Source organism: Perca fluviatilis, chromosome 9 (genome assembly GCF_010015445.1).
Source record: "Perca fluviatilis chromosome 9, GENO_Pfluv_1.0, whole genome shotgun sequence".
Lineage (NCBI taxonomy): Eukaryota > Metazoa > Chordata > Actinopteri > Perciformes > Percidae > Perca > Perca fluviatilis.
The window spans coordinates 35,573,633-35,593,859 of NC_053120.1; the positions used below are offsets into that span (position 1 = coordinate 35,573,633).

Consider the following 20,227-nt stretch of genomic DNA (forward strand, 5'->3'; position numbering starts at 1 on the left):
GAAACTGCTGATGTAATTCCAGCCTGTCGAAAACAGGGAAAAAAATCCCAGTACAACAGTGCCATCAAGGCATCAACAGGAGGAACCGCAAATCTGTGCAAATGGCAGCAAAGCACAGTAACGTAAGGTGATACATTGTACACTATATAAAATGACACATTCAACAGCCAATCATATAAAACTACACACTTATAATAAGCAGAATGGGGGCTTGACTTAGTGGGAGAGATGTCACTGTTTGTCTGGAACTACTGTTGTGCCTTAAACCTGGGCACAAAAGGTGTGACTGCCCCAGAGTTACTGATCCAGGTGTTCATTGGTCGAGCAGCTGCTGTGTGAGCACATAGTTTTATGAATTGATGAATGTTCATTCCTCTCTGAATTCTTTATTATCTTCATCAACTTCCGTTTTCTTTGCAAACCTTGAGTTTGACATCTTGATAATATATCAAGATGTCAAACTTATGCAATATTGTTAATATTAGCATGTCAGTGATTGACTTGGAGAGTCTTTCAGATTAATTATCTATTGTATGGAGAGAGCAGCCTCAGTTCTACCAGACTATGATGGGGGACTGGAAAGACCATGGACAATTAGCTGATCCTGGTAAATGAATTCTATAATAACATGGAAGCCGGTGCAGAGCGGCCAGGATGGGGGTGATGTGGGCTCATTTCCTGGTTCCAGTGAGCAGCATAGCAGCAGTGTTCTGAACGAATTGCAGGCAGGACACGGATGACTGGGTGATACCGGAGTAGAGGAAGTTGCAGTAGTCGATCCGTGAGGAAAATGAAGGCATGGATGACTATTTCCAGCTCTGAGCGCTTTAATTTGTCTATGGATCGGAGCTAAAAGAAACTCGACATGACAACTGCATTTATCGGTTTATCAAATTTTAAAGCAGAGTCGAAGATGAAAGCAAGGTCGGTAGCATGGGGCTTGAAGTAAGGGGACAGTGGGGCTAGGTTACTGGTGTGTAGTCTTTTTTTTTTTATCATTTAGGCTTTGGTCAATATAGCTTTTAATATCCTCAAGGCACTCCCTGAAGCAGTTTATGTCAGATGGGCAGTTGGGTCTAGGGGTAGGTATCATTGGGATAGCACTGGCAGGGATGTTATATGTATGTATGATTCTACCAAGGGGAAGCAAGTAGAAGAAGTATAGGATAACATTCATCTTTGTTCCAAGAGCAATAAAAGCACTTTATTTGCAATGAACTTTGAAATGCTTAGCAGCACTTTATCATGGCTTTCATTCGAAAGGTTTTATGCTCTTTATCTGGTTATCTGTAACTGTTGTGATAAATGTCCCATGTCCTTTTGTATGTTGTGTTTGTGGTTTTGCCCGCTACCGCAAATCAAATTTCCCCCCCATAAAGGTGTAAACTGAACATAGGGCAGAGGACGGACCCTTGTGGGACTCCACAGGAGAGATTGGCGGGAGGAGAGGAGTTTAGTTTACGCTTAATGACAATGATCTGTTGGCAAGATAGGAGGAGAACCAATCCAGTGCTGTACCCTTAATTCCCAGCTCATGGTTGAGACGGTTGATGAGGATGACATCATTTATTGAGTAGAAGCACTGAGGTCAAGGAGGAGGTGTATGGCGTAGTTTTCTGAGTCGACAGTCAGGAGCAATGCAATGAATGTTGTAAATTAAATGTATCTAATAATTATAAGTACACTAGCAATTTATTACACAAGAAAATATATGTATGGTATAGCCATGTATAAATAACAGGCAGAGTTGATATATCAGACAATATTAGCTTTAGCAGATATATAAGTATCATCCGATACTGTATGTCAGTTGGAAACTAACAAGCAACTACAGTTTGTACAGAGCACCGAAAGTGATTTATTGAAAGAATATTTCTTTTTTTTGTTCTTTATCAAAAACGTTTATGTATGCATTACTGTAGTGTGAAAAAAAGACTCCCCTTGTTTGTTAACTAAAAACTACATTCATCAGCTGTTTTAGGAAATTATATAATGTATTTGTGAGGTCTTACATTCCAGCCTAACCAATGGGCTTGGAGAGCCACAGACAGGATGGGGAAGTCAGAGAGTATAGAGAGACAAACTAACACATCGCTGTTTTTTGTCAGCATCATCCTTTAAACTCTCAAATATTGATATCAGCAGTGCCGTGTTATTTTACATTTATTTCAGTAAGTCAAAACACAAGCACACATAACTGACATGACTATGACAAACGGCATACTTTTATCTAATTTGAATCGAATTTGGAACTCACACACCCCTACTTTTCAGGCTTTTTTCCTACAAAATATGTCAGGAGAAGTAGGTGACAAATGCCTGCTTTGTCAGTGGACCAAGCCACACTCACTGAGAACACAAGTGCAGCAAAGGATGTTTGCAAAACTCAGTCAACTCAGTCGGTTTCCGCCACCCCCTCGTCATAATGCTGTCAGTGCAGTGGAGCAGCATCAGTCCCCAGCTCGTTCCACTGAGTGCTGCTTCAGGCCTTCATTTGTGTTGACTGCCATCCACTTCTAAAATGCCTCATCCCATAACACCACAAGCAACGCGATTAGCCAATGGCATTTAGGGAGTCGTTGAGAACTGCTTTGCCATTCATGCATGATCTGCCTCGCTCTTCTTTCTCCCTCTTCTACAGCCTTAGAGAATAATGTTTGTTCACAAATTATCAACAGATAGAGGGTGACCGTGTAAATACCACTGTGAAATGTCAATTTGTGAATTAATCACATGCAGAGCTATGGTAAATATTTCATCTTCATGAAGCTGCATTTTATCTAAGCTACAGCCTACACCCCAATTCAGTGATTATGGTCCTCCTAGCACGTTAAATGAGAGGTACTAAGAGAAAAATGAGGGGACAATCAGTGGATTTGAAATAAATTGGGGGATTGAATCAGATCAAACAACAACAATGCTAGTGTTAGCATGGCAATCATATGTCATAGTGATCATGTTTACCCTGTTGAACATTGGTTGTTTTGCATGAATTCTTCTTTAGATTAAAGCATAATATCCTCTAGAATGAACTTTGGCAAAGCAAGTGAGAAGTTCTATTATCAAATATATTATAACAAATCTTGAGGACTCAGTTAGAAACTCCGTTAAAAACATAATTAATGCACTTCCATGCTACTTGGATTCCGTTTGTATATCTCAATATCTTTGAAATGCTTTTTGCCTGTCCGTTGGCTGATTTTAGCAACAGAGTGAGGCATCTCTGTTTCCATCTTTGTTGGGAGTCGCACATGCGCAGTAGCTAGGTAAGGACTACTAGCCAGTCAGAAGCAGAGTATGAGGGTGTGCCACGCTAGCAGCTAGGCGAGCATTATAACGTGTGTTACAAAGTGACGCACGTTTGTCTCTGAAGTAAAGGCTGGACTACAATAGAGCTGTTTGGAGCAGTTGGTGAACAGTGTTTTCTATTGGAGATGGTAAGTCCCTTTGGGGTGGACTTTGGGCTTTTTCACTTTGTAAAGCTAAAATGTGCACAAAAAAGATATATAACAAAATAAAGGAAAGGGAAAAAGCCAAAAAGCATAATATGAGCACTTTAAATGAAGTTAACTGTTGACAATACAGTAACGGGAGTTATTTAAATTAGCTGGATACATGGTTAAACATCATTGGTTCTTACCAGTGTATCACAGTGTGTATTTTGTCCACAGCAATTACATTACATTATATGTCATTTAGCTGACACTTTTATCCAAAGCAACTTACAAGTGCAATACATTTCAGAGGTCACACGCCTCTAGAGCAGCTAGGTTAAGTGTCTTGCTTAGGGACACATTAAAACATCCCAAAATGTCCCAGTTAGAGAGGAAATGCCGTAAACATATTCTTTGTAAATCTTTACAACCATTCGCTGAAAGAACATCACCATCCAAATTTTCTGCAAAACTGGCGAAGCTTGCCATCTCAAAGTTTGTTGCTGTTTCCCGAAACAAACCAAGTTTTGCAAGGCGAGGGACATCCGGCGATTATCCAGTAAATTAAATGTTGTTGATCCAGACTAGGACTGATAAGACCCAGACAGTAAGCGTACGTTGGTGTTGGTCTCCAGTTCTGCCCGTTCAGACTAAAAGACAACACTGGAGTATTTAAAATAAAAACAGTGTCAGCAGTGTTTTCAAATGTCTCCATTTTAGGGGTTCTAGCAAAAGTTATGCGTTTCAAAGCGAAAAAAACGTATTAGTGTGGATGTAGCCTCAGTTCGCATTTTGGCCTTGTGAACCAGACGTGTATAAGGTTATGTTAATCCCCTCCCCTTTTGTTTACCACGGAAAACTGTGTATATAATCCATGCTCTTAGGATGCAGAGCAGAAAGGTGCAGAGACCACTCCACCATAATCATCTGTTTTTTTCTGATCAGATTAAAGCTACATTGTGTAAGAATTTCTCCCATCTGGCGGTGAAAGTGTATAGGACAACCAACTGAATATTACTTTCTAGCCCCTCCCATTCCGATTGTGTTTTAACTGCTACGGTTGTCGAACCCGAAATTAGCTCTTCGTATCTCCATCGTTTACAAGCAGCTGTTCTAGCCACTCCAATATTAACTTTGGTCATGTTGTCGTTTTAATTCTCTTTTTCGCTTCCCTGGCGAGTAATCCCCCTTGGCATGCGTCACGGTACCACGGAGTGTAAAAGGGCGAAAGGAGGAGGTAGGTCTCTCTTTGGCTAATGTATTTTAAAGATGGAAGCGCAACATGCTGGCCGAAAATTCCAGCGACTCGCTCGTATGTATTCTGAATGATTCTAAATGGCAGATTCTGGTTGAATGGTTGAATATGGATGGATGGATTTTTATTAGAACTCCACTATTTTAACATGAATCACTTTTGCTAATATTAAAACATTGAAATCATTATCAATCCTTGACATTTCCCAGCTCTTACCTGCATTTCCCACTCCATGCACCAGCAGCAGGATGTGTTTGTCCACTTGTCCAACTGGCCGAGAGCTGTCCGCAGAAGACCTGGAGCCCTGAAGAAAGAGACACCGATTATGTCAACAATCAGGCACCAGCACTCTGACTACACCTCTAATCCAGTTTGAGAAAGATTACACGGACTGACCTTTGACAAGCAGCTTTTATTTAGTATGTTTCAGTGTAGTTTTATCTATGTGTGAAGCATTTGTGCAGGGACTTGGCATCCCTCATCTAACCCACACATTTCAGCCAATGCATACCAAAATCCTGCCCTTCTCGTTATTCACTAATGAGTCCTTCTACTTAATTGGAGATGAGAAGAGAAGAGCAGGTAAACCTTGTCACTGTCAGTTTCCATTGTAATACACGTCAATATTTTCCTCTCTGCTTCTACAGATGTGCCATGCATCTAAAACTGGTTATGGAACCATGATACATGACCTATGCAGGGCTCCAGACTGCGACCAAATGGTCGCATTTTGCGACCAAAATTTGAGAGTGTGCGATCAGTAAATTTGCCCCCATTTTTTTACACGTTAAACGTTGAATTTTCCGTACCTGAGAGCGTGTAAGCGCAAGCTTATCTGTCCTCTCTGAAAATTGACAGAGAGCAGAGCTCTGACACAAACACACACACTCGCACACATGCAGAGCTGCAGACGATGCAAACTACGTCGGCTCTGCAGTTTTGTTGAAGTCACAGTGAGTCACGGAAATGCCGATAAAGTGGTTTCAAGTGTGGTTACAGTTTTTCATAACGTCACGCAGACAGTGTTTGCTGCGATATGATATTAATGGCGAGCCGAAAGTGGTCGCGGTGCTGTTGATGTTACACTTCCTATGACACGAGCAGGCACAACAGTGGTTTCTATGCCCTGGTGACTGACTGACAGGCTGAGGCTGTAAGGCAAGGCAACTTTATTTCTACAGCACCTTTCAGCAACAAGGCAATTCAAAGTGCTTTACATGAAACAGTAAAGAGCAATTAAAAACGGTCAGGATGAAAATAAAACAGGCAAAAAATAATATACAAATACAATAATAAAAAATATATATTTTTATACTGTCATGACAGCGATGGGGCGGTCAGTTTACCTTATATGTTGCATCTTCAAAAGTGACACTGAATTTGAAACAGCACATTGTGATTTCTGCATCTATTATCAAAGTATTTATTAGTAATACAGTGGAAATTAGTAGAAATGTGAATATTTGGTTAGCATGTTCATTTACGGTGTGTGCCCCTAAATTTTCTGGTTGTGCCCCTAAAATTTTCAGTTGGGGGCCACTGTGCTCCTAGTGAAAAAAGTTAGTCTGGAGCCCTGCTATGTCTGATTGCAGGGACCCAGGTTCCATCAATTCTAAGCGGAATAGATAAGCACATAAAAAGCCGGGTCCAGTCTAGTTTAATGATAGCCAGACAGATTATTTTCAGAGGATGGAGAAATGAAGGGGTGCCTTCAATTAGGGCTGGGCAATATATGTAATTGACGTCGATATATGAGGCTAGATATCGTCTTACATTTTGGATATCATAATATCATGATATGATGCACAAAACTCTCATTGTGTTAATATTTTGTGAAAGCACCAATAGTCAACCCTACAATACCGCCGCAATATCCACATCGATGTATTTGGTAAAAAATATCGTAATATTTGATTGTCTCCATTTCGCCCAGCTCTACATTTAATCCAAGAGTTGGCTTGTGAGATGGGGCGTTTGACAAAATGTCATATAAACAGTTTGCAAGATCAAGGACTTAACCATAAGTTTTTGGGACTTAACCATTCCCAAAAAGACAGTAAAACCTTTCCCAAATAACAAACCTCGGGTCACCCCTGAACTGAAAGAACTGCTTAATCCAAAAAAAAGAAGCTATTCAAATCAGGGGGTAGAAAAGAGGAAAAGAAACCTGTACAGAATCGAAATAGGAAGAAAAAAACAGAGTGCAAAGCTGCTTATAAAGACAAAATGCAGTCATTTTTAAATATGACACAAAGAAAGAAAGAAAGCCTGGCAGGGACTACAAATTATCACAGGTTATACACCTAAAATGCACATAATGAATGCATTTTAGATTGAATGTCTACACTAGGAAATGGGGAAAGTGGGCTCCTAAGAAGCCAGGTGCTGTGGAGATGTGTATACTATGTGCCTATGGTGTTACCACATACACATATTATGTTTATTTGGTTTACAGTTTGTTGTCTATGTTGTTATTATTTTATTGTATTGTCTTGAATTATTATGGTTATTGTTTCATCGTGTCTTAATTTCTGTCTGGGGAAGTGTGTGGTGATGACGAGTGAGGGGGGGGTTCAGGAAGGGAGGGGATGTGTTCATGTTGTGGACTGTTTGTTTGGTATTTTCTTTAAAATCAATAAAAACTGTTGATCTAAGATCTAAAACTGGTCATGCAAACAGTAGTGTGTGCATTAGGGATGGGCATTCGATTACATTTTCTTAGTCGATCGTCAGGAGAATTAACGATTGACTATCGATTAATCATTCATATTTTTATATTAGAATTAATTATTTATTTTACTTTTTATAAATTAAAAATGCAATGAAAACACAAAAATACAGCGTGTTTTTCCTCGATGAGATCTTAATTACAAGAAGAACAACTTGTGGCAGTTAAACTGGAGGTTATAGATATAGATTATAGATATATGCGGTGCGGTGCTCTGAAGCAGCAGAACCTGTAGCTGCGAGCCGGCGTTCTTAAACAGACACCCTCGTTTGTTCCAAAATAATAAATAAAAAGAATCATGTTAAATAATAACTTAACCTACATCATAATACTTAGATCTGACATGTTTTGTCAAAATGTGACTCAAAACTATCCAAGGCACGGACAAAGCCTAATAAAAAATAACCAGTAGGCTAACTCACATACAACTTCTGCACTACTGATTTTTGTTGAGAAAGATAAGCATGTTGACATGATATGGGGAGCAATCCCGGAAGTGGACGTCATGGATATACTGTAGACTAGTCTCAAAGGGGACGAGTCCAAGTCGAGTCCTCAAATTACAAATTTACTAGAGTCCAAGGAAGCGTTCAGCTCTGATAAGAACCATAACCAGAATTTGAGTGTTTTAGTGGTAGCTTATTAGCCTGGTCCTACCAGACTCTGGTCCATTTCATTTGTACAGAGAGTCTGGCCAATTTCCATTGACAAGTGTTAACTTCCTTGAAGGCGGGTACTCTGTAGAAGTTTAAAACTATTGGATCTGCCCAGAGCCACTCTGGATCTGCCATAACCAATCGCTAACGTTTGTTCTTGACTCGAGATGCACCGATTACAACTTTCTAGGCCGATTCCGATTTCCGATTTTCTTTGAGTTAGGCCAGCAGATACCGATTTTAGCCAATTCCATTTTTTCTAACCACTTTACTGATTTTACTTAGGCAACCTTATATTTGAAAAACATTTAACCCTTGTGTTGTCCTTCGGGTCCCAGTGACCCGAAGGACAACACAAGGATTATGTACTTCCGTTTACTTTGTTGAGAATTGCTCTCTAAACAAGGGTTAATACAGCACCTTAGTTCTTGTTTGTACAGCATTTTGGTCAGCTTAAACTGTGTTTAAATGTGTTCTAGAAATAAACTTTACTTACTTACTTTAAAAGAAACAGGGTTTAGAGAGCAATTCTCAACAAAGTAAAGGGAAGTACATAATCCTTGTGTTGTCCTTCGGGTCACTGGGACCCGAAGGACCACACAAGGGTTAAGTTTTAAACGTTTTTTTGAAATAATGAATGGAATTACTCCTCCTAAGATCATCTGTTACATGTGCCTCTTTTTCAATAGTGGAGTACACAAGTTGATGCCGGTTAAATTTCTTGGAGAAATACGAAACTGCGTGCTCCACGCCATCGTCTCCATCTTGAAGAAGGACCACACCCGCACCTGCATCACTGCGCATCCACAGACATCTTAAACGGACGGTCAAATGCCGGGTAGCCAGGACTGGGGCATGAGTCAGCAAAGCCGTTGCACCAATCAAACGCCCGCTGACAGCTCTCAGACCAATGAAAACATACTTTCGGACTCAACAGATCAGTAAGTGGGGCAGCCACTGCGGAGAAGTTGCTACAAAAGCCTCTGTAATACCCGCCATCCCCAAAACCGACGCAGCGAACGCACGCCAACCAGGAGGAGGGAAGGACAGGATTGCTTCGACCTTTGAATAGAGCGGCTTGACTTGACCCCGACCCACAATTTTCCCCAAATACTGTACAGTAGCCTGACCAAATTCGCATTTCGCCAAATTGAGTGTGAGATTAGCGCCACGCGCCTTCCAAACACTGCATGAAGCTGCTGAATGTGTTCATCCCATGAACCGGAGTAGATTACAATATCGTCCAAATAGGCTTCACACCCGACAAACCCGATAAGACTAAGTTTACCAAGCTGAAAAGTAGCGCGGCGCGTACGCACGTCAAATGGCATCACTGTATACTGCAAGAAAGCGAAAATGCAGAAATCTCACCCCCGAGGAGTTAGTGGCACCTGCCAATACCCTTTTAATAGGTCGAGTTTTGTCACATAATTGGCACTGCCAACATTGTCAACACAATCCTCAACCCGGGGAAGAGGATAACAATCTCCGCCCGCAACCCCATTCACCTTCGAAAATCTGTGCAGAATCGGTCAGAGCCATCGGACTTAGCAGCTAGGAGACACGGCGAACTCCACGGACTAGAGCTAAGCTCTGCGATGCCGCTCTCCAACATATAATCAACCTGCTCTCAAACGGGAGGCGCTTGCTGGGATTGACTCGGTAGGGATGCTGCTTTATTGGCGGTGAACCACTCACATCAATGTCATGCTGCAGCACATGGGTTTTAGTTGGCACATCTGAAAACAGAGAGATATGAGAACTTATTAAACTGACCACATCCTCATGCTGAATCGGAGTCAAATGCGGAAAACGCTCATCAAGTTTGGACAAAATTTCAGAATTTTTCAACCGTCCCTGAACAACGGCACAGGATGGACCAACAACATCCTCACCATCAGACATGGTCAAAGCTGTCGGGGCCACAGCTGAATCAGCACCGGACAAGACCACAGTTGTCTGGGCCTCAATCATTTCAGCACTGGACAGCGCCACAACTGCTTTGACCGCACTGACAGAGGACTGAGTGTCCGCTTTCCTGTCCAGATATGGCTTCAACATATTTATGTGACACAGCCTACTTTGCCGCCAACGATCCGGAGTGGCAACTATATAGTCCCGGTCGCTCACTTTACGTTGGACTACATAAGGGCCACGAATCGAGGCAGAACCAGGAATGGGCAGTAATACCAAAACCTTGTCACCTGGACTGAAAGATCTACTCTTAGCATCCGAATCAAACCACCTTTTCATTTTTGTTTGCGCCCGCGACGTTCTGTTTTGCCACTTCACAAGCACGGTGAAGCTTAAAACAAAAATTGCTGACGAAATCAAACAAGTTTGGCGGTGTATCGTTACCCAACCATTTCTCCTGCAAGAGTTTAAGAGGGCCGCGCACAGTATGTGCAAACACCAACTCCGCTGGACTAAAGCCCAAGGACTCCTGAACCACCTCACGGGTAGCAAAAGGAGGAGGTGGACACCCTCATCCCAATCCTTACTGGACTCAAGACAGTAAGCGCGAGCATAGACTTTAAAGTCTGATGAAATCGTTCAATCGCCCTGACTCTCTGGATGAAAGCTAGAGCAACAATGAGTGACGTCAAGCTGCTTCATTACTTGTGCAAAAATTCTTGACATGAAATTGGAACCCTGGTCAGTTTGTATTATCCTAGGCAACCCAAACACAGAAAAGAACTTCAGCAGTGCTTTCACAACGTTCTTAGTCGTGATATTACGCAATGGAATGGCTTCAGGAAACCGAGTTGCTGAACACATAATAGTCAAAAGAAACTTATTGCCTGATTTCATACGTGGCAAGGGACCAACGCAGTCCACAATCACCCGTTCAAATGGTTCCATCACGACGGGAATTGGATAAAGCGGGAATGGCGGAATGGTTTGATTTGGTTTGCCCGATATCTGACAGAAATGACATGTTTTACAGTACTGTTGCACATCACGTTTCAATCCCGGCCAGAAGAAACACCGCAAAACGCGATCATATGTTTTATTCACTCCTAGATGTGTGAGAATTTCATGCCGGTGAGTCTTCGGTACTACAATTTGAGTCACCACACCCCAATCATCCTGTGCGGACAGATGCGGCGGTATCCATTTACGCACAAGCACATCGTCCTTCAAAAAGTAACTGGTGGACATTTTCTCAACTTCATCCGCTGGAACAATAGTATCAAAACAAGAAGCTAATGACATATCATGTTTTTGTTCAACAATGAGCTGCTCCCGTGACATGCATACTTTAGAGCTAGGCTCCATATCAGGAGAAGAAACAGCAGACGCCACAGGAGTGAGTACTGATAGAGACGGAGCGGGAGAAGAGACTGCTGACAAAGAAGCTAGAATGTCATGGGTCAGCTAAGAAACTGTCCGCCAACTCCACCTCGCCCCCGTCATCAGGCAACCCTTGCTTCTGTCTCGTAGACATCGCACGAGTGACAGCGCAAACTGAAAAAACCTCTGGGAACCTCTGTTCCAGGTCATCTGGGTGTTCAGAAAGGGGAACAGCAGTTACTTCAGGATTCAATAACACTTTTCCCCCAGCCAAATCATTACCCAAAATGAAGGACACCCCCTCAATAGGAAATTGAGGACGCACTCCTACCACTACACACCCATTCACCAACTCAGTGTCAAGGTGAATAGCATGCAACGGCACGCCCACAAACTGCATACCAAAGCCTCGAACCAGAGCTTCAGAATTGACAGAAGATTTATCTGAAAATGGCAGCACGCCTTCCAGAATGACTGACTGCGAGGCTGCACTATCCCTCAGGATGGTAACAGGGACTTTGGGGTCCCCCTCTGACAACGATACAAAACCCTTCATGATAAAGGGAGCATACACATCGAGATCAGATTTAACTGAAATGGGTTTTATAGGCAAAAACTGTTGTTCTGGCAAAAGTTCTGTTTTCATCAGATTTACTGCCTTTGGAGATCCATTCCGTTTATTCAAGGCAAAACAGTGAATTATGGTGTGGCCACTCTTTTTACAATAAAAACAGACTGGTCTGTCTTTAGCGTCCACAACTTCCCTACGGTCAGCCCTAATCTCGCCCCGAAAGTTTGATTTTACAGGGAGAGCATAAGGTTTGGCTGCAGGAACACCACGATCAAAAGACAAGTGAGGTTTTACAAAGGTGTCTCTGTGTAAAAGAAGGTACTCATCAGCTAGAACAGCGGCATCAGAGACCTTACCATTTACCTATAATAATAATAATATAATATAATATAATATAATAATACCGTAATATAAGTAGAAATCTTGTCTGGCAAACAATTCTTAAAATCTTCCAGCAATAACAGATCACGCAGCCCAGCAAAATCAGTGACATTCTGAGACTGGCACCAACGGTCAAACATAACTTCTCGCCGCCGCCAAACTCAACATAAGTTTGGCTATCAGTTTTTAAACCGGCGGAACTTTTTACGGATATGCCTCGGGCACCAGTTCATATGCCCTCAGCACAGCTGCTTTGACTTTGGCATAATCTAGACTCAACTCCGGTGACAAAGATGCATAGGCGTCTTGAGCCTTGCCAGTGAACACACACTGCAAAAGCAGTGGCCAAACATGCCTGGGCCACTTTAAAGTGTTTGCGACACGCTCAAACAAAATGAAGTACTTGTCCACATCCATCCCACCAAAGGGAGGAACCAAACGAATACACTTATTAATATCAAATTCATGTGGCACCATGGATGATGAGGGGGAAGATCTCTCCTGCATGTCAAGCTCCTTCAAACGCACCTGTCTGTCAACCTCAATTTTACGGGATTGCAGCTCATAATCAAGCTCCTTCTCCTTTACAGCCAAGCGACGCATTTCAAGTTCTACCTCCTTCAGACGGAGATGTACCTCCGCGTCATCTTTCCTTGAAGGAGAACTCATGGTGGCAACACCAGTGTCAGAAGGCAACACCCCTTTAACAATCAAAGCAGCCACCAACTCGGACTTTAGCACATTCTTTTTCGCCTGTTTAGTCACAACGATACCAAAATAATCGGCAACAACAACCAAATCCTCCTTTGTACAAGGATGTAACTTATCAAGGCTGGGTTGTGCTACAAAGTCATCAACATTAAACACCATTGTCAGGACCAAACGCAAAAAAAACCTCCCCTGCCAAGTCAGAGAAAGAATAACGGGCTGGTAAAATATACCGCCCGAAAATTGTCACAGCACACAAAAACTCAAAGAGCAGCAGCACCAAAATCAATGGCATCCAAACGTGTGCAAGAATCAGCAACACGGCACACAAAAAAAAGGTAGGCAATGTGAAAAACACGGCAAACAACACAAAGTATCGCAGTAACTTCCTCAGTGTCAAACCACACTTCAATTAACACAAAGAGAGGAAAAACTATGATACAGTTTACCGACGCAAGTAACTGCGGCAAAAATCAAAAATGCACAGTTACACGCTGAGGCAAAAAACAAAAGCCATCAACGCTCCACCACACCACAAAGCCTACAAAATACCATTCATACGCATGTCCGGCGAGGCCCCAAATATGTTACGGCCTCCATTAAAAGGAAGAAACAAAGGCTCAAAAGGGAATGGAGGATGCAACATATATGAAAAGAAGGATGCCAAACACCATGTTAACAATAATCCAACAAGCTTTATTAAATAATGCAGACTCCCAAAAGTAACAAACCAAAAAGAAACAAAAGGGACTGGAGACCCCGGCCAAAAAGAACAAAAGATGGGAAGACGCTGGACCAACCTCGCAGTGGGCCGTCGCTCCCCGCGTCTCCCCCTAAACTAACTGAAAAGGGTAAACTAATCCTAGAACAAACAAAAAGAACGAATAACTGAACTACCGGAAATCTCCAGCCCAAACTAAAACAATAAACTAAAACAACAAAACTCCAGCACCTAAATGTGCATGGAGGTTGGGAAAATAACAGACCTGCTTGTGGAGAAAAAGGAAGATGAGGAGACAACTCCTCACTGGTGTGCTGCCAGTGTGCTCTGCCATGTGCTCTCCACTCGCCTTCTTATCACCTCCCCCACTCTACCTGAGCACTAATTACTCTCAGGTGTGCAACAGTTAGAGAGGGAGGAGTAATCAAGACACAAAAGAGGCACATGTAACATCATCGGTGAGACCATTCCACAAGTCGACCCCTTTTACCGAAATGGTATTCATTTTAAAGTTTGTTCAGACCATTTGTTTTTTAAACATGTTCTCTCCTCTTAAGTTATATATCTGCTCCCTTTATTCAAACAAACATAGTATGTTTTCAGGCAATATTTTCCTATAGACTTTGAACATAAAAACAGCTGTTTTCAGACTGACAAGATCAGAAAACTTTATTGCTTTAAATTTGCAAAATATGGAGTTTGTCGGTTCATTATACATGTGCGAGAATAGCGCGGACACGCGCTTCACAGCGCAAGCGGGTAGGCGCGACACACGAAACGAAAATTTGAGAGAAAGGAAAAAGAGACTGTGCTGTCGCGTCCGTGTGTGCGTGCGTCCTTGAGAACTGTAACTAGTATAACTGATGTCAGTTAATTGTAGCGTTGACCGGCGTGAAATCGGCATATGTCAGACTGCCGGTCATGGCCGAGCACGTGAAAACCGGCCAACTCCGGTCACCGGCCGGTCTATCGGTGCATCTCTAGTTGTGACGTATGTCATGCGCATGGGCAACAAGAGGGGAGACCGTCAAGACAATTAGCATTAGCATCGCTAGCGTTAGCCTTAGCCAACTCCTTCACCACTAACAGAGCGAGCTGGAAAATCAAACTTTTCCCCGAACTCGAACCGGGGCACAACATCATGGCCACCAACTAAAACTCAGCAAAGATTGTTCTTGCTCTGGCTTTAACTTGATATTGGATAACTGGATATTCGGCGGCGTTGCCACAACGGACCGAATGGCTTGCTCGCATCTTTCTCCGCCGCAACTCTAGCGCACGGCCTCAACTCTAGCGCACAGCCTCAACGTCATCGTTCTCAGCCACTCCCTCTGTTCGCTGATTGGACCGCCAAAAATTTTGAAGGAGAAAAGACTATACCGTGAACACAGACATAGTACTACCTACGTGACAATTTGGTTACTTACCATAGGTTCCTCTGGAAACAAGGGCTCTTGACTCCTAGCAAGCCCAATGGAGCGAGTCATGTGGAGGTTCCCATCTACGTCTGAGTATTTCCCTGTTAGCGATGTTTCACAAAGTCTGGAAAGATAAACACAAGCAACAGGTAAGGAAGTTGATGTCTTTGTGATTTAGCAGGTAATCAGGTCAGGTACTTATGATAGTTTTGGAACAATTCCATCTTCTTCCATTTATATCAAATGTCACCCACTGGCTATCCTGTCCTCTCTTATCTTTTTTTTTTTGTCCATCCCCAGTGTTTCCTACCTTTTCTATCTGAAAGCCACACTCACTAATGTACTAATGTTTCCAGGAAAGTGTTGGAAAGTCACGCCAAAGAAGGAAATTACAGCACTTAGTCAGTAAATCATTTTTAGAAACTGAAAACCAAAGACTGATGAGATCTTACAAGCCAAAGGCAGCATGGCAGCTAAAAACATTGTGTCAAGTTTGCTCAAGAAAAAAAAGGTCAAATTGTGACATAGAACAGGTCCTTACGGGTTTACACTGCTGCTGTGTACAAGTTGAACTAAGCACCCCATAATATACCACAAGAGGGTTACCTAAAGAAGCAGGGTTTATTGTGAAAAGCCTGGCTTAAATGGGTTTACTAACCATGATTAAACTTGTCATAAAGACAACACAGAGCATGTCGGACTACAAATCTAAAGCCATTTACATTACATGTAAAAAAAATAAAAAAGAAGAAGAAATGTAACGGAGATGTTTCTATTAAAAATACAGTGTAGTGTCTCTCTCTGACCAGATATTTAAGGCTGTTTGACTCTCTGTGGTCTGTACATGAAGAATCACACAGATGTTTGTAAGCTGCTCTTCCCAGCCGACCAGTTACAAAAATGTTGAGGTGCACAGCCACGGCAGCTGTTGTGACGTCATTTCATGGCGCGCCTCAAGCTGGGATCACAGCGGCGACCATAAACCTAGTTTAAGGAACTGAGCTTAACCTCCATTATGAAAGAGAAAATCCTGAAAACAACCACAATTTACTTTAGTGACCTAACTGGTAATGTTGCTTAATGAACAGCCCCATCATACATAATGTATACATAAAGTGGTCGACAATGCCACATGATTAGTTGTGTGTCTTTACAGCGGCATGATATTATGTAAGGGATAACGCTGTTTCCCTGGTAACACCTGATGACTTGACTTATACGTAGAATACGAGTCATTCCCATCCCATAAGGTTCTTATGCAGTGCAAACATTGTTCACTGCTCCAGTTAATAGGACGGACCTTAGCTACGTGTGTTAGTGCCAGAGGCTAGGAGGGGGGCACGGGGTGGCACCGGCTCACCCTGAAATCCAATCCATTGGGCTAGAGTGCTGTAAATCTGACAGTTGTGATTTTCATTGGATCAGAGTACGGTCACTTGGCTTTTTTTAAGTGGCAGCCTACAGAAAATTTTCTATTGAATTCTCATTATGCAATTTGTTGAAAATGAGAACAAGTGAAACTAACAACAAATGTGTTTTATGTAGCAGGATTACATTGTGTTGTTTTATCCTATCCAATATTTCCTATATATCTAAGCAGATTTTAATAAAAATGTCTAACGTCCTATCTTTACTCTCCCTTCTGCTCACTCCCACGATACTTCCCGTTGAGCCCAGTCTTGTTTAAGTTGTGTAATGATTTGTGAACTGTGTAAGCAGGGACTGTTCCCTCCAACCTCAGTTATTATACGGAAGCTCCGCCATCTGGCTCGGGGCGTCCAGAAATTCGGTTTAATCGCAAGGCCGTGTTTGACAGCAGATCAATTTCCACCCAAGTTTGATTTCCTTTTAACAATATTGCTGCCTTGAGAACATCTGTGGGTGTATTTTCCCTTCCTGCAGGCTGATGGAAAATGTTCCCCAAAGCTCATTGTCTCCCTTTGAGGGTAAAGTTTGCAGGTGAGCTGTGCTGCAACAGCCCTCCCAAAGCCACTGCATGTAAAAGGGTTTATGAGATGTTGTGTTTTAGTGAATTTGGGGTTGAAAATGCTGAAAAACTTATTGAATTAAAGTGTGAACCCTAGCAGGGAAATATTGAAATCCAGTGAGGAAGTGAAGATGGAATAATGATGAGAAAGTCTAACCTGAGGTAGAAGACTGATTTGGTTGTACGTTCCTGGTAGACAAACATGTTCTTCCTGTTGACCACACAGAAAGAGTTGAGCACAGAGCGCAGCGCCTGGATCGCTGCCATAGGGAGACAAAAACATTTTGACAGGTTTAGCAGGTTTGCGACATAAATCTATTCATTTCAAGAGGATCATCACTATATTACTCTATATCGATGACGTTTCATTTCCGGGATTGTTCAGATGCCGCTGGAAATTCTACAGGATGTCCCTCATTTTCTGCAAGATGTCCGTCACCTTCCTCTTCCTTTGTGTTGGCGTTCTAAACTTCGGTGGATTTCTGAGGACTATGGTTAACTGCTCCTCAGATCTCTGTAGGGTAAATCCAGACAGCTAGCTAGACTATCTGTCAAATCTGAGTTTTGTGTTGCACGACTTAAGACAACTTTTGAACGTACACGTTCCACCAAAACAAGTTCCTTCCCGAGGCTATTTTGCAGAGGCACCGTGGCTCTGTCCGGTGCTTAGCGCCGCCCAAGACAATTGTGATTGGTTTAAAGAAATGGCCAATAAACCAGAGCACGTTTTTCTCCTATCGTGGAATGCTGTGTAGACTAGCCAGACTTTCCTCTGCAGCGCTTTGGAGGAAGGTCTGGCAATGGGAGGCTATCATCATTAAAACAAAACAATAAATTGAGACGTGGTTAATTAATGTGAATGTTAGAACAAGGGCTTTGTAGCTAAAAGCTCCTTGGAAATAACTTCTGGCACCTAATCCCTGTGAAAAGCTTTAGCAAGTACCCCAACTAAGCTGCACCGTGCACCACACTCGCTTCTGCTGTTCACTAAGCCAGCCCCATGCATTCCACTGCTGCACCGTGCCCCCCTCCCTTCCTGCTGTTCACTACCGCCCCTTTCTGCGTAAGTGGCTGGTGGGTCTTCCTCTGCTCTAATCTTTCTTGTTGGGCAAGGGATCACCACAGCTCCTGTCACTGCCTCCTTGTTTTGACTTTTTTTTTTTTTTCCGTTGTGTGTTCCTTTTCCGGCTTGTTACTGTATGTCTTTTGAGGATTGTGGGGCTGTTTTTGTACTATTATCGTGGGAACGGACGTGTTTATTGGCCTTCTTTACTATTCATGTGGGTCATGGAGGCCTTCTCCGTAATGGGCCCTTTAACTTTGTTTTGTTGTCTTACTTGTTCCTCATGGGGCTTAAAGAGGGTGTGCTTCTTTATGTAATTGTCATTATTGCCTTAAAAGGGTGCCACGTACTGCGGTTTCGCTTATGTTGCAGCCTTTGCCCCTCTGGGCTTAATTGCCCCACGGTCTATCCACAATTCCACACTAAGCTTCCTTGCCGCAACCACACTTTTTTTTGTTGTTCACTAACCAGCCTTAATTGCATTGTTGTGGCTAGTGGTCATTCACTTTTTTGCTTTTAATCTTTTGTTGGGTAAGGGATCGTCTTACAAGCTTTTGTCCAACCAAAGGGCCCTCACTTCTAGTTTTGCTTTTTTTTAGGTTGTGGTAGTTCTTTTAATAAATTCCCAGAAAGCATATGTTACTGTAATGTCTTTGAGGATTGTGGAAAGGACATGTCATTTGGTACTAATTATCGTGGGAAACAGAGACAGTGTTCAATTGGAACACTTCTAGAAATTACTATTCATGGGTCATGGAAGGCTATCGTGTGGACGCACCAACAGTTTTGTTGTCATTACTTAGAATTCCTCATGGGGGCTATAGCTTAAGTGTAAGCTTCTTTATGTAATTGATCAAGTGTGCCTTAAAGGAGTGCCACAGTACTGCAGGGTTTCCACCAGTGTATTGTGAAGCTTTACGCTTTTTGGGCCTAAATTGCCCCCACAGGTCTATGCCACTGGAAAAATGTTTTTCAAAGGTTTATGGCTGGTGTTGCTTCCCGCTGCTCCTGTCTTTCTTGTTGGGCAGGGTCGCACGCTCCCTGTCCAGCTAAGGCCCCACTTCGTTTTGACTTTTTTTTTTTTTTTTTTTTTTTTCCAGGTCAGGTGTGTTCCCCTTTTCCCGGCTATGTTACTGTAATGTCTTTGGGGTTACGTGGGGACTTGTGTCGTGGCACTATTATCGTGGGAAACAGGGGGCGTGTTCAGTTAAGGTTTTACTTCTAGTTACTATTCTCATGTATGGGTCATGGAAGGCTATCGTTAATGGTGCACCACGTTTTGTTATTTGTCATTACTTAGTTCCTCATAAGGGCTGCATAAAAGCAGGAGTGTAGCTTCTTTATGTAATTGATCAAGTGTGCCTTAAAGGAGTGCCACAGTACTGCAGGGTTTCCACCAGTGTATTGCAAGCCTGGTGGCCCTCTGGGCCTAAATTGCCCCCACAGGTCTATGCCACTGGAAAATGTTTTTTGATATATTTTAAAGATGTTTTTTAAACTACAGTTACAGCGGGGCGGCTCGATTGGAAACTTAGACATACGTAGTCGTATTTCTTAAATCTCCAGGTAGCTTTTAGCACTGACTTAATGTAATGTAGGGCCCTATGGAATCTGTCTTATGTCTTTTTTTTTATTCTTAATTTCACAATTCCATCCATGATTCTGTTATCACAGAAACCATTGGACTCTACATTAATGCTGCCATCTGTATGGGACTGGCCCAAGCCGGGCCCTCGTCGAAAAAGACACTGTACTGTTAATGGATTCCATGTGACAATACATATGACCATCTTGTAGCAGTGGACTGGACCCTGTGTGTGATGTTGGATTTTTCTTTCTCTCTTTTTACCTTTTCTATTATAAATGTTACACACACACACACACACACACACACACACGTATGTAATATGCATATGTATGTATATGCATTCTAATAATAATATGCATGTATGTAAGTACATACTCTCCAATATTATGTAATATATAATATGCTATATATATAATATGCCTA

The 20,227-nt window shown here is 42.4% G+C and overlaps 1 protein-coding gene across 5 annotated transcripts in view; it reads right to left on the reverse strand.

Annotated features, from left to right (window-relative positions):
- szt2 (SZT2 subunit of KICSTOR complex) overlaps positions 1-20,227 on the reverse strand; it is a 165,818-nt gene that overhangs the window by 87,872 nt on the left and 57,719 nt on the right. For all 5 annotated transcript variants that reach the window (XM_039812482.1, XM_039812483.1, XM_039812481.1 and 2 more), the window contains 3 exons: positions 17,311-17,413; positions 15,176-15,290; positions 4,906-4,993 (listed from right to left, as the gene is read on the reverse strand). In XM_039812482.1, the coding sequence (XP_039668416.1) occupies positions 4,906-4,993; positions 15,176-15,290; positions 17,311-17,413 (306 nt within the window). The remainder of the gene's footprint in view (positions 1-4,905; positions 4,994-15,175; positions 15,291-17,310; positions 17,414-20,227) is intronic.